The 23445-nt window shown below is 49.3% G+C and overlaps 2 protein-coding genes across 4 annotated transcripts in view; one reads left to right on the top strand and one right to left on the bottom strand.

Annotated features, from left to right (window-relative positions):
* Positions 1-4012: 4012 nt before the first annotated feature.
* LOC140255659 (quinone oxidoreductase-like protein 2) lies at positions 4013-9178 on the bottom strand. Its single transcript, XM_072343451.1, has 10 exons — positions 9091-9178; positions 8479-8602; positions 8226-8322; positions 7329-7387; positions 6920-6985; positions 6644-6753; positions 6405-6486; positions 5775-5956; positions 5208-5436; positions 4013-4424 (listed from the first exon to the last, which is right to left on the bottom strand). The coding sequence occupies exons 1-10, from the start codon at positions 9111-9113 to the stop codon at positions 4356-4358; spliced, it is 1041 nt and encodes a 346-aa protein (XP_072199552.1). The 5' UTR covers positions 9114-9178; the 3' UTR covers positions 4013-4355.
* A 3362-nt stretch (positions 9179-12540) lies between these two features.
* RASAL2 (RAS protein activator like 2) overlaps positions 12541-23445 on the top strand; it is a 150650-nt gene continuing 139745 nt past the window's right edge. For all 3 annotated transcript variants that reach the window (XM_072342611.1, XM_072342610.1, XM_072342609.1), the window contains exon 1: positions 12541-12771. In XM_072342611.1, the coding sequence (XP_072198712.1) occupies positions 12612-12771 (160 nt within the window). In that variant the 5' untranslated portion in view covers positions 12541-12611. The remainder of the gene's footprint in view (positions 12772-23445) is intronic.

Genomic DNA, 23445 nt, shown 5'->3' with positions numbered 1-23445 from the left:
AATGAACCTTCCCCAGTCCCCCAGTGAGCACCAGCCCAAGGAAAGCTTGGAAATCCTCAGCCCTGAGGCATGCAGGCAAGCTCGTGAAGAGATTGCCATCTGGTGTCTCCTCCAGCACTCCGCATTGGTTACCTCCGTGTTAGAGACCACGGGGCTCATTCGGGAGCTTTACTGCACACAATCAGGGACCATAAAGACCCATGACAGTTACAGATGGCTTCAGTGTGTCCTGTTCTTAGTGCTACCTTGTAAAGTCGGACAGTAATGTTTCCCTCATTTTTTTTTCATCTCAATTTACGACTCCTTTACCATGAAAAGCCACTTACACCCTCCACGGTTACATATACCATATCCTTCAAGGCCAGTAAATCACAGTCTCAAGTCATGTCAAATTCTGGCAAGTAAAACTAAATTGCAGTTCTCCTCTGAGGCAAGAAGCTGCAGAATTGAGAGGGAACAAGCTGTGTGAAGGCAGACATCTGGCTGGCATCCTCCTGTGGTGAGGTTCTTAAAAATACCTGATTAACAGAGCCCAGAGGACCCTCTGCTTCACCCCAATGCACCTCCATGGCTACTTCAGTGCTCTAGAATCAAGGGTTGAAATAATAGAACTATTAAGGCTGGAAGAGACCTGTAGGATCATCAGATCCAACCATCAGCCCACCCCCACGATGCTCACTGACCACGTCCCTCAGAACATCTCCATTGGTTCTGTAACACCTCCAGGGATGGTGACCCCACCACCTCCCTCTATGGGTAACTTGTGCCACTACATCACTGCTTGTTCAGAGGAGAAATATTCCAGACTGGAGGATTTCTGGGCAGACTGTGGAGCCAGAGGGGCATCAGCACACAGAGTTTCATGCTCTCCCAGTTTCAAAGCATTGAACAGCACACTGGGATGGAGTAGATGAGGATCCAGCACACAAAGAAATGTACACTGACTCCAAAGACAGTCTACAAGGCCATAGACCTCAGGACAGGCACTGGTTTGGGTAGCCCTATTTAAAAGTTTCCTCTCCAATCAGCACACGGGAACAGCAACTCCGTAGAAACAGCCAAATCTGACCCCTAAAAAAAGAGGATGACTATCAGTCACAACAAGAAAACAAGAACAAAATGCGAAACATCTTGTGCCAGATCTTTTGCTGATAAAAGCCACGGTGCACAGCACACAGCCCAGGGCTGGGATGTGCTTACCCACCTCTGAATCTTTAATGTGCACGTACACATTGGTTAATCAGCAGCACAAGAGGCAAAACGCTCCGCACCTCCTCTCCACGTGCTTGGCAATTAGAAGCCTTCTCACTCAGGCACAGAGAGAAAAGGCAAGGGACTCGGGCTACAGAGCATCCATTATTCAAAAGTGTATCCATTATTCAAAGTTTTTCTTAAAATCTTATTGTCAGCTTGTAAGGAAAAAAGGAAAATGAGGTTTTGAAAGCTGTGCTTTACTGTTGCTCCACTCCCAATTTTTGCAGATTGTGAGTGGCAAAACTGCAGCCACTTTGAAGAGCCGGATAAATCTTTCACAGACTCAGAGAAGGCAGCACCCTGCAGGCAGTTGCAGTTGTTTTCCTATTGCTTTATTATCAAACAGGGATGCAACACACCCTGGCCTGCTGCATGCTCCTTTTCTCCATTACACTACTACCCCCTCACTCAGGGATAGGCAATAGCAAGCACTCAGCAAGAGGCAGCAGGTTCTCACCATTGCTTGCAAGCAGCTCATTGGTACCTATGAGCTCATCTCAGGGCAGCTAGATAGAGCCTGAGTGTAATGCAGTATGTTCTCACAGAACCTAGGAGGCGCAGCTCCAGGTTGGGGTGACAGGACCAAGAGGGAAAGCGAGCCTTTCTCAGTGCTTCACAGGTGTCACATAGAGACCACCAGGATGGTGGATGACCTTTGAGGCCAAGCAGACATAATATGAACACCAGAATACCTGCAGTAAAACTCAAGATATGAGCTAAAAGAGAATCAGAGTGCTGCTGGGTTGAGCAAACAAGCCTGACAGAATCCATCCCAGTATGGGAACAAGACAGTCAAGGGTCTTGGAACTCCCCTTACATCAGTAGAACCATTTGGGTTAGAAAAGACCTTGAAGATCATCACATCCAGCCTATCTCCACTGTACTCACCACAGCCCTCAGCACTACATCTCTTGAATGCTTCCAGGGATGGAGGCTCCAAAGCCTTTCTGGCAGCCTGTGTCAGTGCCTCACTGATCCTTCTAAGAAGGATGTTTTCCTAAGCATGTCTATGGAGGTAAGGCCTGAAATCCAGCAGCAAAGTCAGTTCACAACTCAAAAACAAAGTCAGGTGAACTAAGAAGCAGCACACCTACAGCACAACTCAAAAACCAAACAATCCCGAGCTTAGGTAGGATCCCAGTCTACAGAGTGGGACACTCAGGTGGTGCCCATCGTGCCCATTCAGGCTTATGAAGACACTCAGAGGGGGCTGAGGGGTTTGTGTATTGAGTAGAAAAGGGTGAGTTTTACTCCATTGCTGGCTGTTGGTGGTAGCACATAAGAAAAATAGCTGAAGGTGCTTTGCATTAGGCTGACAAGGAGCTATTTAAGTCTAAAAAGTGCTGCAAGCTGAGTAAGCTTATTATTCTATTGCCTAAAACTATCGTTTGGGAGCAACAAGGAAAAGGGTTTTTGAGTTTTCTTAATTACTGAAGAGGTAAGGTACGGTGTCCTTGAATGCCTGAAGGTCCTTCTTCTTCAACCAATGAATATCAACATGTGATAGAGGTAAGTAAGACTCAAATAATTGTGAGAGGATTTCTTTCGGAGCTCCTTGTGATAGAACAACATTAAGCATTCTTAAAATCAGTTTATTTACGTTTTCTGCATAATTAAGCTGTGGATCCCCTGCGGTGTGACCTGAAGAAACTGGAGTTATTATTTCAGTCAAGCAAATTGATAGAAGGGTGATGATTAAAGACTAATGAGTGCTGAAGGCTAATGAGCTCACTGACCTTAAATGCTGTGGGAAGCTTAGTAGGTGTAGCAGGGCAAGGGTCCTGCTCTTCTGCTGTCAGGTGCTGCTAATTGTAAATGTTACCAGTAATTCCCAGTGGATGGCTCAGGCAATGCAGGCTGAAGTTGCTGTTCCGTAGCCTCTGCTAGAGCTTTTCCTTTAGGCAGCCCATTTACCTAAAGCATGATGATAGCCCAAGCACTGAAGTGAGCCAGGCATTATCTACAGCCCAGCTATGGCTCCCAGCTTATTTGGATGAATCCTTCACTGCAGCAGGCCGTTTCCTGCTATTACTAGTGGAATAAGCTTTAAAAAAACACTTCTGAAAGGAGAAGCTGCATGTACCATGATGAATTTGCAAGGCTTCTAGAGAATGGCTAGGAGTTAAATAATTTCCTCCAGGGTATGAGGCTCAGCAGCAAGCAGGGGAGTATGGCTGGGCTGGAGTTGCTGCAGTAGAGGCATGCTAGGAAAGCAGGAGGGCTATTGCAGTGCTTCATAATGAGGTGATGCTGTAGTAGTTTGTGGAGTCAGAGCCTACACAACGCTGGGAGCTGGAACAGCAGGACACAGTGCAGACAAATTTAAGTATTGTCAGATCAAATGGCTCAACTATTGTGTCTCTGCAGTCCATTAAAGCTCAAGTCTCTCTTGTTAAGCCTCAAAGAGTGCAGCCTGCTTGTTACTAGAGTTTTGGGTTGCTTTTGTTTGCCTCAATGTGTATGGAAGTAATCGGGTCTGTGATCGCTCTCCTGGGACTGAGCCAGCTGATGTGGGGTCCGGAGCAGACAGGGGCACCTGACAGGGCAGACAGAGGGAGCAGCCACTGCTCTGTGCTTCACCCCCAGGTCTTCCCACTGCTCTTCCCTTCAAATCCAAGCGTTCCATCAAGGTGCTCATCAGGTGTTTGGCAGGGCACTGCTCCACTGCCTACCCCAGTGGCTCCCAAATGAGAATCATCAGGAGCCAAGGGTTATCTTGCTCTTTGTCTAGCTCAAACTGGATGAAAAAGGGGGAAAAATAAAGCTGGAACTGAGCTGCTTTCCTCTCCTCCTGCAGCCAACATAGGAATATCAGCTGTTCCCAGTAGAGGGAAAGTGGCTCACAGCTTGCTGTTGCTGCACAGGCTGTGCAAAAATCCAGCTTACATCCAGACCGGCCCTGAGACTCTTTGCCCCCAGAAATGCTGCTGGGTCAGATATAAAGTGCTATGCAACTTTATTGATGATTTTGGAAGGCCAGACAGCTTTGTAAAAATGACTGCTCCTATAGCCATGTGATGATGCAGGACACGCACGAGGTCGGCTGAGGATCCTCCAGTTGACCATATGCACAGACATGCAAGAAATCCTTCACAGCCCTTTTACTTCATGGAGATGATGACCTTCCCAGTGGACTTTCGCTGAAGCACGTGGTTGAAGGCTTCATTTACCTGCAAGCACAAAGCCCTGAGTGCTTGTGGGGATGGTCATCAGGGCAGGAGGTGCAGAACATGTGCAAGTAGTTGCTGTATTGTAACGCTTGCAGTGTTATTCACCCAGTAAGAAGTTAATACAACCAGACCCTTGGTTTAGTTTTATGTGGGTTGTACAATAGGCTGTAATGTTTTGTTTGGTGTGAACAAAGAGCTCATGTTTTGCATCAGAGCCTGGGCTTTCTGTCCCTGGGATCCAATGCTGGGATTGAAATAACTCAGAAGTCAGCAAGCTCCTGGGTATTCCTCCACCTTGCATCCCTGCATTTGCTGGATGGGGGCTACATAAGCATTTCTAAGGAGCTGTTATTTAAGGCTTGAGACACCATCACATCAGGGGAAAAAAAAAAGTGTTCTGAGCACCTTCAGAGGTGTTCAGGTGGGGGGGGGGGGAGAGATGCAAATGAAGGCACATCACAACCCACTAATCCCCTTGTAAGATATTATCCCAGCACATTATTCTTTAAGACCACAAACTCTTTGGTTTAGGAGCGTTTTTATGATTTCCCCATTGAGCACACTGCAATTCCGGCCTTGCAGTGGCAAACCAGAAGTTAACGGCTCCCTGGCTGAAACCCAATGGAAGAAGATTAAAAAGGGTGAGGGAAAATAGGATTTCTTGATTTAGTATTTTTGGATTTTAGGGCTTCTGCGTTTTCTGTGCCAGGGGTCTAACTGCACACACAAACCTATTTCTGCCCCCATAAAAAGGCCTTGGCAACAGTTCTGAGCCACATGTACCTCTTCCAGCTTGAAGACTGCTCCAATGTGCGGATGGATCTTTCCTTCCTGGCAATACTGAAGGAGGGAGGACATGGCAGAGGAGAAAAGGGGGAAGTCCTCCTGCTGGTACCGACCCCAGTACACTCCCATGGCTGACACGTTCTTCAGGAGCAGCAGGTTGGCAGGAATTGAGGGGATTTTCCCTCCGGCAAAACCCATCACCACAATCCTGCCCTCCCAAGCCAAACTGCAAGAAGACAAGTGAGAGATATTTGAAACCTCATCCCAAGGCAACATATGCTAACCTGGCCATGCGGGGCTGAACAAATGCAGTGCAGTCACTGCTGGAGGTGTTCAAGAACTGTGGAGGTGCGGCACTGAGGGATGTGGTCAGTGGGCATGGTGGGGATGGGTTGGGATGGTTTTGACTGGATGATCTTGCAGGTATTTTCCAACCTTAATGATTCTATGGTCTCTCTTCTATGACCTCTGCCTCCACCACCAAGTTGGGGCAGGCAGAGCCTGGTGAGTTAGCATCACCTTGCTCAAGATGTGCCAATAGCATCACTTCTCATTTTCACTCACCTCCGCAGAGCAGCCTTGAAGATGTCCCCACCAACAGCTTCGATGGCCACATCGACCCCTTTGCCACCTGTGAGTGCTGTCACCTGCTCCCTGAGACTGTTCTGGCTGTAGTTCACTGCATGGCTTGCCCCATTTTCCAGGACCAGTTGGCACTTGGGGTCACTGCCAGCTGCTGCTATCACCTGAGAGGAAAGGTGCTCAGCCTCTAGGTATGCTTATGTTAATTAAAGAAAATGACAGTTTGGAGTTGGAAACCCCACTCTTTTTCCTTCAATATTCAAATATTCAATATTCAAATATTTTCTTGCATGCATCAAAAGAAGCACACTAAGGTGATGATTTCCATGGGGCTGGGAACAGGAGTTCTAAAATGCCTAAGCCTCTAACCCTCTTCTGAAATGATGACCCATGGGGCAGATGCAAAGGGTCTTCGTGCTGCCCATGGGGGCAATGGGGATTTATAATGGAGGTAAAGGAGAGGGAAATGTGGCACCCGGGTTGTAGTGCTGGTGTCTGACCCAGCAAATGCCTGGGCCTGGTTCTCTGCCACTGCATTACTGTGACTCCAGGCTACCTGCTTGCCAAGGCTGGAGCACATGAGGACAGGTGAAAAGGACAAAGCCTCAGTACCTCTGCCTGGAACACGCTGACAGCCAGATCAATGATAGCGAGACCAGTGGCTCCAGCTCCTGCTGTCACTAACACTGTTTCCCTGGCAGGAAGAGAAAGAATGAGAAAGCACAATAGAAACATACCCATAATTCCCTAATAGGGCAATATTTCAGCAGCGTGGGGATTGTATTGTCATCAGGGTATGCTGAGTCCCAGTCACCCCGGGGGCTGTGCTGAACCAAAGTGAAGCTGCTCACCGTGGCTGCAGACGTGCTCGGTGGTGCAGAGCCAGCCAGGCTGTGACATAGGCAACGGGCAGCACTGCTGCATCCTCACTGGACACGTTGTCAGGGATCTGCCACAGTGCCTGTATGTGGGATTCAACAGCCTGACAGCGTCACTGGAGCTCACCGTGTGAAAGGACTCATTTTAAAGGGGTTTTGTATCTCATAGCTGCATGCTGTATCGCACTGCATCTGTGGCAGGGCTGAAGTGCTGAACTCAGAGGAAACCCAAATGCTTGGTGTTCTCACCTTCTCATCAACAATGCACTCCTCTGCCATAGCGCTGACACCAGTTGCACCAATTACCCTCTGTCCCTGCAAGAACAGTCACCGTGTGGGCATCAGGAGAGAAATCACATCCTGAAGGTTGGAAAAGACCATTAAGATCATCCAGTCCAACCATCAACCCGCACCCCCTGACCACGTCCCTTAATTCCATAGCTCTTGGAACGCCTCCAGGGATGGTGACCCCATCATCTCTCTGCGCTGCCTGTTTGTAAGCATTACTAAATGGTGCAGCCTCCTCTCAGTTGTGCATTTTGTTTACCTAAGGAATAGTGAACAGCACAATCTGTGTCTACCAACAGTGACTGCATTAACTGCATGCATTTACTCCCTCCTCCCGCTGCGTTTCCCTACATCCCTGTGTTGTTCTCACCTCCTTCACAGCACTGACGTTTTCTCCTGTCTCTGTTACAGTCCCTGAAAACTCCATTCCTGCAGGATAAGTACATGCACATGCAGCACACGCTGACACAAACCCGCCTTCACACCCTCAATTAGCAGCACCCTCAGTTAACAGACCCAGGTCATCAGCTCTTGCTTCCAGCAACTAGAATTTGAGAGAGAACCTCCCAGCAATAGGCACTGCTGTACTCCAAAGCCCTCCAAGCATCAGCTGTAACAAATGCAATGTGAGGAAACTACCCCTGTGCTCTGCTGAGCACCCACCGGTGGAGCAGCCCCAGGGCCAGGCCATGCAGAAGCTGCATGTAATGATTTCAGAGGACTTTTCCAAACTCAGAGATTCTACCGTTTGAAGTTCTCAGCAGCAAAGCACCAACTGAGCAGAAGATGGCAGCATCAGCACAAGAGACAGCAAGCACCTCTAGTTAAGAATTCCTTATTATTCTGAATCCTGATGCATTTCTGCAGAGGACAGATGCTGCGGGGGAACAGGAGATGCCATCAGCACAGTGACTGACCCCGTGCAGGTGCTATAGTGGCACTGCTGCCACCTGTGCTTGTGGCAGTCACTGAGCTGCAAGAGCTCTGGGACTCCAGACAGGAAGACCCAGTCAACCCCAAACAGCTCTGGGCCTGTTTTCTCAGCTTCCAGAAAAAGGTGGTATCTGCTGTTGCTCTCCCCATACTAGTGCTCTTTGAAAATGCAAAGCATATTATACCGAGTATTTTTCAGAGGATGCCAGAATGTGATCCTATTGACCCCAGAAGTTGCCTCAAGTCAGCACCAGCAGCATCCCCAACCTCAAGGGTGGCTCATTCCCATAGGATGCAACACTTAGTCACCTATGACATCTGGTCACCGACTCACCAGGGGTGAACGGAAGAGCGTGTTTCTCCTGGTACAACCCCTGGCAGGCCAAGATATCTGCAAAGTTTAACCCGCAGTAATGGACAGACACACGGACCTGTGAGGAAAGAAACATTAACTCCTGCATTCAGCCAAGAGCAGAGATTTTAAAGAGATGCTGCCCCAGCCTGGCAGAGACCACACAACATGCACGTATCACAGCCCAGTGACCCAGAGCCAATCTTCCCCTTGATGCCTGGTGGTCCCCACACACCTGGTGTGGCTGCAGCCGAGGGGCCGGGAGATCCTGCACCAGCAGGGGTTGTGCCAACTGTGTGCAGAGTGCTGCTCGGTACCCTCGGGCACCATGCTGGGCAGGCAGCCTCAGGGCGCAGAGCCTGGAAGGCAAGTGAAGGGGAAATGTTCAGCATGAGTGGGGAATGCCAATCCTTTGCTGCTACTGGGAGGACACGGAGGGCAAAAAGGATATGGGGATTGCGGGTGATGGGGATGTGGGGAGAGGGACAGGGGGGAACTGGGAGTTGGGAGGGTGGAGGAATGGGATGGGGAATGGAGTGGGGTGGATAAGGAAAAGGGGATGGGAAACAGTGGGGATGGGAGGAAATGAGATTTGGAACGGACGGGGATGGAAGGGGAAAGATGGGGAATGCGAGGGACAGGGAATGGCGAGGGAGTACAAGAGGTTATAGATGAACGGACTGGGAATGGAAGGGGGGAAGTGGGAGCTGGGGAGGGATAGACGATGAAGAGAGTTCATGGGGAATGGGGGCGGTACGGAGGCAAAGCGACTCAGAAACGGATGCGAAAGGGCAGGGAATGCGACGGGAACGCGAGCCAGTTCCACTCCCCCCCAGCAGCTCCGCACCGTAAACCCACCGCCGCCGCCATGCCGCTCCCGCAGCCTTCCGGACCCCGCAGCCTTCCGGACCCCGCGTACCGCCCGCCCGGGGCGGGGCCGGGCCGAGCTGGGCAGCGATTGGAACCGGCCATGAGGGAGGTGTCAGCGCCCGGCAGTGCCGAGCCGGCCCCGGCAGCTTCGTGGCCGTGGGGGTGTCGGGCGAAGGGATGCGCAGCGCTGCGCGCCCTGCTCGGAGCGATGCAGCCTGCATCCAACGCCACGGCTTGTGCTGATCTATCGCACAGATGGGTCTGGCTCGTTACACGTCGCTTAATTAGAGCGGCGGCTCAATTTATTTGCCTTGCCTCATCTTTATTAGCCACCGCTTAGCTCGTAATTAAGAGCAGGATGGGGACGGTGGGAGCGGCCCACGCGAGTCTCCGCACGGCCTTTGTTCGCAGCCAGCCGCCTCCCCAGGGAGCCCCAGCGCCGGGCCGGGCACTGGCACACGGCTGTGCTCCCAGTAGCGTGGGCAGGAACCTGCTGCTTTAGGCAGCACGGAGCGGAAGCACAGCAGAGGCATGGATGAAGCAGTGAGATAGCCCAGAGGGAGAAGCCCTACGGCTTTGCTCCTACGGATGGCAAATCCAGTGGTTATTTGCTTCTCAAAATACTCCCCAAGTCGTCCAACAAGAAAAATAGGGATAAATCCTTCATTCCTCACAGCCCAAAGACAAACCCTGACCCATGTAGCTGTCATCACAGCATCCATCGCCAACACCTCCCAGTGGCCTGGGGGTTATCAGCCTAATAGTGATAATATGGGAACAGCTCCAAAAAAGGCCACTTAAAGACCATACTCTTCATTGCCAGCCCCATGTCTTTTCACACCAGCTGCAGGGTTTTTCAGATCTTCAGAGCACCCAACCAGTGGCACCGTGCTCCCTGAATCAGAGGGACAATGCCCAAGCAGCTGCAGCATGGCTTTCCAGCTCCATTTTCCCTCCCATGGGCAGCTACTGGCAGGAAAGGCTCTCAGAAGCCCATTTTGGGGGCCACTTGGTGCTTCAGGGGACAATGTCCCACTGCAGCAGGACCAGATATTCCTCTCCTCCATTATAGAACAATTAGAATCTTGCTGAAGCAGCATAAAGCTCAAAGCGAGGTAGGAACCCAACATCCGCACACGTACCCTGGGGGCAGCTGGCACGAGATAAAGGAGGGACGTTCTTTAATATTTAACCTTCCCCCACACTGTTTCTCCTCTCTTTTTTTTATCAGCGTGCTCCTTGTCTGCCATCCCTATCCCAACGGGCTTTGCTGTGGAGATTCTGGCACTCAGCCCTGCCACAAGTTGGTCCAGCAGGTCCAAGGGAACCAAACAGGGCTGAGGTTCCATCCATAAGGAATGTCCAGTGGGATGCGGGCAGCAACCCTGGCTGCTCCAGCTGCAGATGCTTAGGAAGGGGTTTCAGAAAGGGAACACACAAAGCAAGCAAGCCTTCCTCCCGGCTTCCGGCACTCGGCGGAGGGGGGACTTCCTGAGCCAGAGGCTGCATGGATCCATCTAATCCTTTCTTTTCTTTTGTTTTTTTTCTTTGAATTCATTTATGCTTTTGGCCTCCGTGACATCCTGTGGCAATAAGTTGCAGAACGTAATTATGTGCTGCGTGAGAAAGCGCTTCCTTCTGTCCGCTTTGGATGTGGCCATTCCTCCCTGTGCTCCTTGGCTTGTGAAGTGCTTTGGGCTAAGTCTGAGCAAGGGTTCCAGTCCCAGTTTAACCAGGGCCTGTGTGTTAACATGAGGGCTATGAGCAGCTTGTGTCTCTGCTTCTCACAGAGGGAATCCTACACATGCACTTGGGTTACTGTCATGCTCCCTCCACAGATGCCCGCTGCATCACTGACTGAGCCAGAAGCCAGAACAGCTGCACCAATGCACATGGAACTCCGGCATCTCTGTTTCCAGGACATCTTTATTTACAAAATATGTCTATTTTTGCTACTGTCACCCTTCCTATTTTAGTCATCTCTGCTATTTATTATCGCTTATCTTGCCCCCAAACCCACAAACGAAGGCAGAAGAACGGATTTTGTTTCCCAGCAGAGCACAGAACTTCAGAGTCCACTTTCGGGTCTCACTGGGAGTGGGGCAGACCCTACTTGATGAGAACCAGTCTCTGCTGTCCCATGTGTAACTGTCATCCCAATTCCGTGTGGCAGCTCCTAAAAACTCGGCTATTTTTCTCTTGGCAGAAGCTCAACAGCAACATCCTTCCCCTGCAACACAAGCAGCTCCGTCCCCACTTCCCTGCAGCTGCCCCTGCAGGCTCAGGGCAGGCTGGAGGAGGGGGCTGCAGAAGGAAGCAGAGGAAAAACCTCAACAAGTTAATTGGATTACGGCCACTAAATGATAATCTTGGTGAGTATATTATCAGCAGTAGTGGGTACGAGCAGTGGTAGAAAGATGGAACAGAGAAACTGGCTGCAGGCACCCACCCTGTGCCAACTGGGGACCCCAGCCAACTGGCTGGGGAACGACTGTGCCAAGGGCAGTGTTGTTTAAGTGTCAGAATAAAGGCAAAAATATTTGTATCTTTATACAAATGCAGAAGTTGTGGACAAAGAGGAGCTGTTAGAGGCAGCCTGTGCTAAGCTTCAGGTCTTAGCATGTTGTTTCAGGGAGATGGTTGTGCTGCTACATCATCTCTGCACCATGGAGATAATCACAGCATCGGTGCGCTTGGACAAACTTGCCTGCTTTGTATCGATCAGTGCTGGGCACAGGGCAGGGGAGGGAGCCCAGTGCAAGCTGAACTGCTGCCTGTCCTCCCTGGGAACTCATGTTTTGGTGTTACGATCTGAAACACAGCAGGATCAACGCTGTGTTCACAGGTGCCTTACTCTGGTCACCGAATCATTAAGGTTGAAAAGTCCAACCATCAGCCGATGCCGAAGACTGCTCTTTTGAAGGAGAAATGTTTCTCATACCCAACCTGAACCTCCCCTGGCACAACCTGATGCCATCACCTCTCATCCTATCGCTGTTACCAGGAGCAAAGGCCGATCCCACCTCCCCACAGCCTCCTTTCAGGAGCTGTACAGAGCAGTGAGGTCTCTCCTGAGCTCCTTTTATCCACACTGCTCCATCCCATTCCCTCCCCCTCTCCCCATCACACTGTGCCCCACACCTCGCACAGCTCTGGACACAGTCTCAATGTCTTTCTTGCACTGAGGCGTGGCCCCTCCATAGCGGAGCACGGAGGGACGATCAGCCTCCGCCATTCCCCCAGCGCTCCGACCCCACGCCGCCCCTCGCAGCCCAGCTTAGGCCCGAAGCCCGCGGCTCCTCGCGAGCACCCGTCCTCGCGCTGCTCCCTGCCCGGCGCCGGAGCGCGGCCGCCTCCTCCCCCGCCTCCTCCCGTCGCGCTGACGCAGGGGGCGGGCGGCGGCGGCGGCGGCCGAGGGGCGGGATGGAGCCGCGTTGAGGCGAGGCGCGGCCGGGGAGCAGCGCGGGCGGCGGCGGCGGTCGTCCCCCGCTCCTCGCCATGGAGGCGGCCCCCGCGGCGAGCGAGCCGGCGGCCTGGGCGGTCGAGGCGCTGGCGGATCCGGAGCTAGGCTCGGACGAGCTGGAGGCGGCGGGCGGAGCGCTGGACCGCGTCCTGCTGGACTCGGTGTGCCAGCAGCAGGGCTGGGTCCGCGTCTACGGTAAGGGGCGCCGGGGGGCGGTGCGGACTATCGCGGCGGGGTCTTGCGGCGGGCCCAACTTTTCCCGCAGTTTTGCGAACGTGGGGCGATCCTCGCTCGTGATTTCGGTGCTTCTCGGCCGTTCCGCGTCCTCCTCCCCTCCATCCCGCAGCCCTCCGGCCCGACCCTCCGCCCCCTGCTCCACGACGGGCTGCCCGGCGGGCGGTGAGGGCTGCGGCCGGGCTGGTGCTGCTCTGTGCTCGTGCTGCTCTGTGCTCGTGCTGCTCTGTGCTCGTGCTGCTCTGTGCTCGTGCTGCTCTGTGCTCGTGCCTCCTGATGGAAGTTTGGGTTGGTTTGGTTTTTTTTAAGCAGCGTCCGACTTGTGGCGTTCACTTGTAGACCTGAGTGCTGTGATGTCCACAATGCTTACAATCTAAGATGTAACCTTTGTTTTAAAAACAAACAAAAAAACAACATAAAACCACCTCTCTGCTGCTGTCCGAAGGCTCAGGGGAGCCCGAGTGCCTTTGGATTATTTGTTCGCATGGAGCACTTTCCATAAGGTAAAGTGAGAACTTGCAGGGGATGCCTGGCTCTGGCCTGCCTGCCTGCTGCACGGCGTCCTGCCTGGGTGGCTGAAGCAGCAGCGTGCTCAGAATTAGCCGTGGTGAGGAGCAGTGCTGCTGGTGAGGAGCAGTGCTGCTGGTGAGGGCACGCTGCACGCTGTGACAGGTCTGTGGGCTGACACCAACGTGTAGATGAACGGAAAGGCACCCGAGCGATGGAGCAACCAACTCCAAGGCTGTAAGAATCAGAGTAGACTTCAAGCATGTAAAATACGTCGCATAGCCCGAGGACTGTAGCTAATTATTCTCAGTCTGTGTTTAAAAACAACTCATTATCTCTTTCCCTGGCATAGCATCTGATGTGGTGGTGACACCCTCCCTCCTCCCATTGAAGCTGCAGTCACGTTATCTAGGATGTGTGTATTTCCTTCTTCCTCACCTTTTTTTTTTTCATCCTGGATAAGTTTGCAGACAATGAATCGAACTGAAATTGCACCGTGTTTGTGCACAACTAAATGCGGGTTACAGACCTGTGAGTGACAAGTGTTATTTATGGGATTAAAAGTAAAGCCTCCACGCAGTTGTTGGAGGAACCACAGCAGCACAGCTAAAGAAAACAGGGGCAGAAAGCTCAGCCGCATTGTCTGCATTGTCTGATAAACAATGAGAACGCTAACACTAATTATTTCACCATGGATGGCCGGAGGAAAGAAGGAATATCTGATGTGAAGAGATGAGAGCCATTTTTCAGCATAGCAAGATACGCAGCTTTTGATGTTGATGCATTTCTTTTCCATGTGAGACGTGGACAACTGTGTGATGGGGTTGTTCTATGTGAAAGGTGATTGAGGAGCTGTGGAAAGGCTCATTTTAGAGGAGAAGAGTTTGGTGTCTATCTAGGAATGACCTCTCATTTGTGTACATCTGTTCTGCAGCAGTGTACCATCCCACTCCTCTCTGTCTGAGGCAGCAATTACTGGCATGAGGGGAGCTGGTCCAGTTGCAGAGCCTGTAAAACTTCATCTGTAAGCAGAGAGAAAAGCTCTGAGCAGTAAAGTACCATCATTACCCGCCTCTTGTGGCTCACCAGCAGCATGACCATGATGTGAGTGCAGCAGGACTTTGCCATGTCTGGGATGTGATTTCAGAGTGACACTGAGGTCCCGCCTGACCTCACTGTGAGATCTAAATCACAGTCTGGCTATTTTTGCATTTCCTGCTGCTGTAGTTAAAGCGTAGCTTTCCCATTCTGTTTTCTGGAGGCCCCTGCACCTTCTGGTTGGGTGAATTAGCAGGAATGTGATCAAACCACAAGTACGGGGTTTCCCTCCTGATGGACAGAGCGTTTAGCAGGCAGCTTCCCCTGGCCGGGTGTTTGAACAGTGAGTGGGAACAGTATATTTGCTTGTCACGGTGGGAGGTTTAGTTACTTATGAAGCACAAATCATGTGAGTGTCACTGGGTGATGCTTCCAAGAACTAGTTTTGACACACAACAAACGTGTGTGAAATATCTATCGATGTGATCTGAGTAACAGCTTCCTTCAGGCTGATTATATGTGCGGAGCGGGTGAGAGGGAAGGGGATTGTCTTGCCTGGATTAATACTATGCTTTTTTCCTCTGTAAAAGGGAAGAGTGACTCTTGAAAGTCTCCACCGGTGTTTTAAGTCGAAGCCTGGACGTCTTTCTCTCTGTTCTTTAGAACTGGTTTGGGGGTAGACGAGGGAATGAGTGATTTACAGCTTTCTCAGTGCTAACTCTGAAAACACAGCAATTATATCGCTTGGTACGGCTGACTGAGCGCCCATGGATTTTGTAACAATGAATTATAAAGCTAGCGCTGCAGCATTGGTGTTAAATGTTGCATGTGATGGGGGCAGAATCAGATTCTGTCAAACTTACAGTCTGCATCTAAACAGGGTTGTAAACTTCTCCAGTGGTGGCTGTCAGATCTGCTTCTGGCTCTAAGCTCACAGTGAGCACTCGTGCACCAAAGTGATTGATTTTTGAAGCAGGGGTTGTGGAAATAAGTAGAAAATAGCACGTTCAAGAGACCATTCCTTCTTCAGTGTTCGTCCTGGGAGTGGGCAGCGCTGCTCTGTGGCCTTATCTGGACTAGGGAATGTCTTCCCATTTTAACACTGGTGCTAAAAGGCGATAGTAGCTGTACAAACCATAGTGCAGATCAGACATGGGTGTTTTCATCACCTTGTCCTCTAATGCTGCCAGTGGCTGGGGATGTGCCTTGCTGCTGCAGCAGCCCTGCTTACCCCCCTTCCTAGCAGCAGGAGCCTGCTCTTCACATCTGCGCTCAAAGGCTGGATATTGACCTCCAGGCAGAGCTTAACAACAAATGAAAGCTCTAGACCTGGTATAACCAGACAGAAATGTCTCTCGGCTGCTTGAAACTCGAGTTCGAAGCTTTTAAGCATTGGCCCTCAGAAAATACTAGGCTTGTGCTCAGGGCTTGAAGCTCCGGTAATCCACGTAATGTCATGTGGAGATTAAAATGCAGCCGAGACTCAAGCACTGACCAGAAGCATCTCTAATCATGTGAAATTCAGTCCAAAAACCCCATTTCCACAAGTTACCTGTTCCAGCAATCTGTCATCTTCCTTGCTGTTTTGTAAGTGGCTCTGACTCTGTTCTCAAGAGTTTTCTGTTTCTTTACGGCCTGCCTCACTGTGACTTTGTCGGTAGCTTGGTATGTTTTTATATATGTATCTATATGTATAAATTTATACTGCTTACAGTGGTACTTAAAAATGCAGAGGTCTTTTCTTTCCCAAGCATTCCTCTTTGGGTGAGCGCTGGTGACAACCAGCATCATCTTGCTGTAGTAACCCCTGTACTTCCTGCCCTGCTCATGCTGAGCCGTAGAGGTTGGAGAGCCTTTTCCAGGTGATGCCCTCCCCCAAACCCAGTGCCCTGTCCCACGACCTAAGCAGACCCCACCAGGTGGCGGCATTTTCTTGACGGTGGTGCCGGAGCTGCTGAAGATGCCCAAGGCTGCCTGAAACGCACAGCGTCTTCTCACTGCTTCCAACTTCCAGACCTTAGTGTGCACCCCCAGGAGCTCAGTTCAGAAGCCATCTGAAGGCTGCCTGATGAGGAGGAGGTGGGGAGGATGTGTTTGATGTGAGCAACCAAACAGAAGTTCATAACGCATGCAAGGCCATCTGATGGTTGAGAGACAGCTGTTAAACCCTCCTGGGCTCTTCTTCTCCTCAAGGTGAACTCAGGTGGCATAGCTGGGCTGTGTTCCACATAAAGCTGTGTTTGTGTGTGTGATTCTTTGCCGTTATGGAGGACTTATTAAGTGGGATAAGCTGAAGGTGTGAATGAGAAGCTGCTGCCAAGGAAAGCTGACAGTCAGCTTATAGCTTGTGGAGAGTCTGTGTAGGCAGCCTTGTTAGGAAGCGGAGGAGGTCGGTGCTTCTGAGCTCTGCTTTTCCTTCTGATCAATAGGCTTATTTTTAACTCACCCAGCAAGTTGTGCAGAAATGGAAGGTAAGGCTTTGGGGATGGAAGTGCTGTTTCCTGTGCATTTGGACTGTTGTGGTGTCTGACCTTATGGCAGCCTTCGTGTACCGCTTTGTTGTGTTCTACAGACATTAAATAACATTAAAGCTCTTTTTACATCTTGTTAAGGTGATAAATAACAACTGCTTCGAGTTGATTCTCTACTCTAAAAGACAGAATGTGATATAAAGGCAAGAGTATAAGTAACTGTGCTTGCTGCAGGTTAAAGCTGATAAGCATGCTTTGGGCAGAGGCGCTGCCTACCGTTGCCAGCCAGCATCACAGAATCATTAAGGTTTGAGGAAAACCTCTAAGATCATCAAATCCAACCATCCATCCATCACCACCATGTCCACTAACTGCATCCCTAGGAGGGGATTGTCCAAGGCTGTGACTGAAGCACTCATGCAGATGATCTGCTCGTACCTGCCATGTGCTGGCTTCTCTGCTGCCTCCTTTGTAATGTGTCATGCATTTGGGCTATGACTTGGAGAGCAGCTGAGGGCTGCCTGTAGCCTGCTTTCTCCTTTGCTTTGCTCCCAGCTTTGCTGCAGTGTTAGCCCTTCAATGTTCAAACTGTTTGCCCACTCCCTTTTTTAAGGAACACTGACGTTAATTTGTGCATAAATGGTTGGTGTCAGGGTGGTTTTTTCTTGCTCTTTCGGTAGTTGTTTTTAGCTGGGACCTTTCAGCTGCCTGTGTTGTGCCAAATGTTGCCTAGGTTACTCATTTATTAAAAGTCACTGAAGTATTTGGAAGTATCAACAATTCTGGTGTGTGCTGGGGAAAACGAGGATGAGATGATTTTAAAACACCCAGCTTCCTGACTCCTGTCTTTCGGCCGCACGGTTTGTCTCTGGCTGAACATTTTAATGCCGTGCTGTTTCCTATTTTTAAACAATAGGAAAAAAAGGGGAGAGATAACGGGAGCATAACTATGACCCGTTGGCTTATTATGAGATCATGGGTTCCTTTCAACTGATATTTATAGATTTAAAAAGAAAGGGGGTTGGAAGAAGCTGAGATTTCAGCATTTTTCTGGCATGTAAGCTTTCATAGCCCCAAGGTCACCGAGTCAAACCCTCATCTGAATTCTTTCAAAGTCCTCTGTAAAGGCTCATAGTAATCATGGAATTGAGATTTGTGTCTACGAGGGAAGTAACCAAGGGAAGGGAAGAATTACTGCGTTTTGGTTAGTAAACTTCTAACAGTCCTTTGTGTGTTTCGACCTCCCCCTCTTCATCTCGGAAAGCCATTACAGAAATGATCAGGAGAGAATCACGTTTGTTAATTCTCTTTAATGGGTTTTCAAAAGGTCACAAAACTGTAGAAAGGCTCTTCTCCAAGAGTCTGGATTATTTTTAATTATAAAGCAAGTTGGAGTAGTGCAAGTAATGAGCTCTTGGAGGTGGAGGGAGGTCTTTGCACTTAAGTAAATGTAAAAGCACGTCCTGGATTTAGATTCTGTATTATCTAAAGGATTATTTATTTTTTTTTTCCCTACAGCTAGGAATGCCCCATTAAAAATTAGCTCTTACACTGCCAGCACAGGCAGCCACTTAGTTCAACACATTAATTCTGCAAACTGTGGGAAAACGACTCCCATTTCAGCAGATGTGCGGTGCGTCTGCTGTGGATTTGCATAAGAATGCATATGCTTCTCTGTTCGGTTCTGGCTTGATTAAAACTTGCAGGCACCTTTTCCTTTCCCGTAGTGCCGCGTCTGCATTCTTGGACATTAGTAGTTTAATTGAAAATGCCCTGTTTTCTTCTTTGTTCAGGTTATTCATTATATTTACGCCGCATTGTGCTGTAGATGTGCGTGGTGTTTTGCAGATGGAGGCTGCCTTTGGACACTGCAGTCTGGACTGAAGAAGAAAGGAAATAGCAAAGATGGTGAATGAGTTTGGAAGGAGGTGGAGAATTACATGGTAGAATGTTCAGGGAGGGGGCTGTGTGCCTAGAGATGTGCTTGCAAGGAGATGCAAGACTGGGAACCAGTATTGCTGGGGGATGAGAAGTATTTAGAGACTAAAAGTGACCCCCCCATCAATCAGGCTTCATAGAATCATCTGGGCTGGAAAAGGCCTCAGAGATCACTGAGTCCAACCACCGAGTCACTCCCAGCAGTGGGCTTTCTTCTCATGGTCCAAAGCATTCAGCAGAACCCTTCAGCTTGCTCCTTTTCCCAGTGTGATTGGCATGGGAAAACAACAAAAAAGAAACATAGAAAGCCATATTGTGGCACCAGTTCTGGAAACTTGCTGTACTCTGGGTAGCAGTTTGAGCACGATGGCCAGAGAGTGAGTCCTGGAAAAAAAGGTGACAACTCAGATTGTGGTGTGAAGTTTCTGACAAGAAGAAACGAATTAGGAAGCAATGTTTTGCATAGGCTGCCACATCAAATGCTGGATGCGTGCTGCTGGGAGAAGGGGCTTTGTGTCTGGGTTTCTTGTAGGGGTTTTTTGGCATGAAGGAACAAAAGACAATAGAGCAGCATTCAAGAAGAAGCTTAATGCTAGAGGAATGCAGCTCTGGAGGGGCACTGCCCCAACTGTCCTGCTGCATGATGGGGCCCTCATTACCAGCAGAGCTTTGCATCTCCAAATTAAGTTGCCATTGACTCAGTGGATTGGCTTATGATAAGCGGAGGTAATTCACACCTGAGCTGACTCTTTAGTGCACAAATACCATCTCAGCAAGCTTGAGTGCAGATGCTGAGCTTATCAGTGCACCCTGTGGGAACAGGGGTTTCCCATCGTGGGACAGCATGGCCAGAGAGGTTGAAGTGAATGAAAATAGGTGAGAGGAGTGAAATGATGATGGCTTCTTCAGTTTTGTGTGCCGTTTTGTGCAATCCCCAGGTCGGTTGGGTTTAAATAAAATTGAATCAGCTCCACTTACTCACACCGTTCACTGCCTTGCAGTGTGAGTGCGACTGAAGCATCAGCGGTTTTATTTGAGAGAGCTGCTGAGATGTAGGAAGGTGAGGAAATGGGGCACAAGTAGGTCAGATAACTCGCCTAAGGACATGCATCAGAAGTCAGATCTCCTGAGACCTCTGCAGTGCTTTGCTTGCAGAGCTTGACTTGCAGTGCCTTGCATTTGGGATACCTTTAAGCCTGTTACTTTGTTTGGATCCTCCTGTGGCTATTAATAATCCTCTCAAAGACTGCATTAGCTGTCAGATCTGCAGGTCAGCAGGGCAAGATGCTCCGCAGGGAAGCTTCCATTCAGGTGGTTATGTCTGCTCGCTCCCTTTTTTGGCAGCAACAGAGGTGAAGTTTCGTTGACCTTCAAAATGTAATAAACTTATCTCATTGCAGTGATAGCAGGCTGGGCTGCTGGCATGGAGGGCGTTGGACAGCCAGTACTGATTAACTCCTCCCTGTTTGTGTACAGGGCCAGGTGTGTGCCTAAATCGTTATTTCCAAGATGATAACTCTTCACTGTAGAGGAAAACGCATCACAGATGGAGGCTGGAAAACGACTGAGCAAAGATTATACCACCTGAAGCTCTACCATACTTTCCATGGCATTTGAAATCCTGTGCTGCTGAGTAAAACATCTTTGTTTCGTTGGCTTTGTGAGGGGAGCTGAGTGATGCGGATTCGTTTTCCATATTAGTTTGGTATTTCATCTCAATGTGCAGCCCAGGCACTTTGCAAGAGGAGAAGACAAAAAGCTTCCCGAGAACCATGTTTTATTTATGCTGCAGGTTGTACCTCAGGCTGTGCAGCCTGGCTGCTGCAACCCAAGCACAGTGCTGGGAAAGCATTAGGCTTCCTCATCAAATAGTGCTGAGCAGTTGTTGCTTCATGGTACTTTTCTGGAATCATTTTCCATCTTTTTGCTCACGATGGTGAGTGGTTGATGGGGAGGACAGCAGGGAGAAATAAAGAGCTCTGACAGAAGGATAGGGTGTAAAATTCGGTGTGCTTTTAATCCTGCTTTGAGGAGGTTTACCTTTGAGATAGCACGTGCTTATAGGTTCTCTCCTCCCATGCTCTCTGGCAGTGCTTGTATAGGATGCTGGTGTGGTGTGAGCAGTTGCCTCCCTGCGTGGATTTTGTGGGGTTCTTCCCCAGTCCTTCCTCTGTTAGCTGGAGCCTTGCCCACTCAGCTTCTCCAACAGCCTAAACTCTGTGGAGGGAATGAGTTTTATATCCCATATAGGAAGGTAGCAAAGATTTTTATGGTCTCGCTGTAAATATTTATGTCAGTTGTTTTTCACGTGCCCTCAGCTGGAGACTCCTGTGCTGGGAGAAGCATTGCGGCAGGCAGCCGTTCCCACTGAACTGTGTGAGCAACAGCCATTTGAAACAGCCCCCCAGCTTTGGGTTCTGGTGGTTACTCATTTCTCACCTGTGTAACCATTAAATCAGGGAAGAAATCCTCTCAGTACATTATTGCTTATTCTGTGCTTGAGAAAACCCCAACACAACAGAATAGGGTGAAAATGGAAAGCTCTCTGCAAAAATAGCATGGCTGTCAACACTGAACCTGTGTGTAGCCAGGTCATCTATGTGTAGTTGGCTCACAGTTGTATGTGTGAGCTTCTAAGCAGCTGTGATTTATCCTTATCTCCTCAGTCATATATTCTGACTTTATTACCTTTAAGCCCTGTCTGTGTGAAGAACCTGAAGTGCAATAGCTGTTACCATCAAGAGATGTAAGTGTTTTCCTTGCAGTTACCTGACTGTTCTCAGGATGGTTTTGAAACAAGATCAGCTCCATGCATAGAAGGCTCTCTGATGAGAGGTAAGGTAGTTTCCCATACGAGTAGGTAGGAGTTCCTATAAACAAGTGCCAAGAATTAAATTGACCTACTTCTTCTTTGCTGAGAAACTGCTTGCTGTGGTTGTAGGTTACGCTAACATAGATGTGCACTTTTGTCTAAGCTGTTATTGAAGGGATGACTGACAGCACCCAGTGTTCTTTGTGCTTACGGTGACAGCGTGGGTAGCAAGTTCTGTAGGATCAGCTGAGACTCTGCTGTTTGGGTTGTGGGATCCCTTGGCTGTCACGTGCATCCTGCTGTAGAGTATAAGCACCAAATCATGAATCTGTCTCGTGCCCAGCTGGCTGTAAGGTGATCTGGGGAAGCCTGCTGAATTAAAACTGTTAGGAGAGAGTTGCGGGGTTGGGTTGAGATCTACTGTTACTGGTGGAGTTTGGGAGTGTTACTGTTTCAGTCAAAACCCCGCTGGGGTTATATACAAAATTACAGTAGCTTTGCAAGATACTTAAAGGAGAAGCTGTAGAGCATCCTGTGCCATGTGCTTGTGTTTCCTCCATGAAATGGCTCACTGCTTGAAGTGATCTAGTTGTACTTTTGATGTCCATTAATAACAACCACTCAGTTTCATAGCTGACATGGTATCCCTCCCTGTTTTGTTTCCAGACTTCATTGATGTGGCTTCTTTGTGACCTACCTCACCACTTTTAGGTTGCTTCTTTTTTTTCTTTTTCATTCTGTTCCAAAAGGAAGTGCCTCCCATGAGAAACATTTGAAATTTGCTCACCTGGCTTTTCATGCTGGTAGGTGGAAATGTGGACCCAACTGAATGGGCAGCCTTTGGTCACACCAACCATATGATTTTTAGGTACTTTCCTTCCTAAGCTCTATTGCTGATCATTCTGAGATCCCTGGGGGTGGCTGTTCAGAGAATTGGGGAAGGAAATGCCTGTGTTTCCTTGGAGCTCTTGTTACTCATTGCTGTGCAGTGTGTCAGTGAGGACACTGCATTTGCCCCTTGTCCTTTCAGGGGGCTGGCGATGTGTCATGTGCTTATTACTTGCACAGCTTGGGGAAGGAACATCCCAATTCCTGCTCCTTTTACTCATTCTGGGATATTCTTCTTTTGCATTCTTCCCTATGGTTTCTTCCTGTAATTTCCACAAGTGGTGATTCAGCTCAAGGCTTAGCTGTATCTCTCTCTTCAATTAGTGGTGCCTTTGCTTTTTATCTGGGGCATGAGGTATGCGTTTGCTTATTCGTGGGGACACTTGAAAACCAGTTAATGTAATGCAGATGTGCAGTTTCAGCAGCTGCATAGCATTTAGCTATTTTAGTCTTATGAAGGAATTAATACCTCAAAGTATTACATATCATTGGAAAAGAATAATTCACTTCTGTAATGTCACAAAGTGGATGTAGCTTTGTGTTTGTAGTCATCGTCCCTTAAGACTTGAGGCTTTTATCCTCCCGACACTTCTCTTAGGTGCCATGTTGATGTAAACACAGGTTAACCCTGAAGAAAAAAACCCACACCGGCCCTTCTCCTGGAATCTTAATGGCTTTTTGGTTAAGTGGCTTTGGATCCAAAGAGCAGCCCAGTCTTTGTGTTTGTTTGTTTGTGCTTTTGATTGTGACTGCGCGGTTCTTGCTTGTAACAGCAAAGCCACAAGGAAAATAGTTGTGTGTGTGTATAAATGGCAGTGTGGATTTCAGCAGAGGTGACATCCAGCTTTTGTTACAGTTTGGGGGTGAGTTTGTTTTTGCTCCATTTGTGCTGTGCATGCAGCGCTGCACTGTATTGGGAAAACCCTTAGCAGAGGGTGAATGAAGAACTGAAAGCAGCTGGGGCTGCTCACCAGTGGTACA

Source organism: Excalfactoria chinensis, chromosome 8 (genome assembly GCF_039878825.1).
Source record: "Excalfactoria chinensis isolate bCotChi1 chromosome 8, bCotChi1.hap2, whole genome shotgun sequence".
In the NCBI taxonomy this organism is placed as follows: Eukaryota; Metazoa; Chordata; class Aves; order Galliformes; family Phasianidae; genus Excalfactoria; species Excalfactoria chinensis.
Note: the sequence above shows the minus strand (reverse complement) of the source record. Positions and strands in the feature narration are given on the sequence as shown.

What these genes read in the sequence shown, in the direction of transcription:
- LOC140255659 (XM_072343451.1), bottom strand. Translation starts at nt 9,113, where the DNA reads ATGGCGGCGGCGGTGGGTTTACG. An exon ending in GCGGCGGCGGTGGGTTTACG is followed by an intron (nt 8,603 to 9,090) that starts GTGCGGAGCTGC and finishes CTTGCCTTCCAG; the next exon opens with GCTCTGCGCCCTGAGGCTGC. An exon ending in CAGTCTTCAAGCTGGAAGAG is followed by an intron (nt 4,425 to 5,207) that starts GTACATGTGGCT and finishes TTGTGCTTGCAG; the next exon opens with GTAAATGAAGCCTTCAACCA.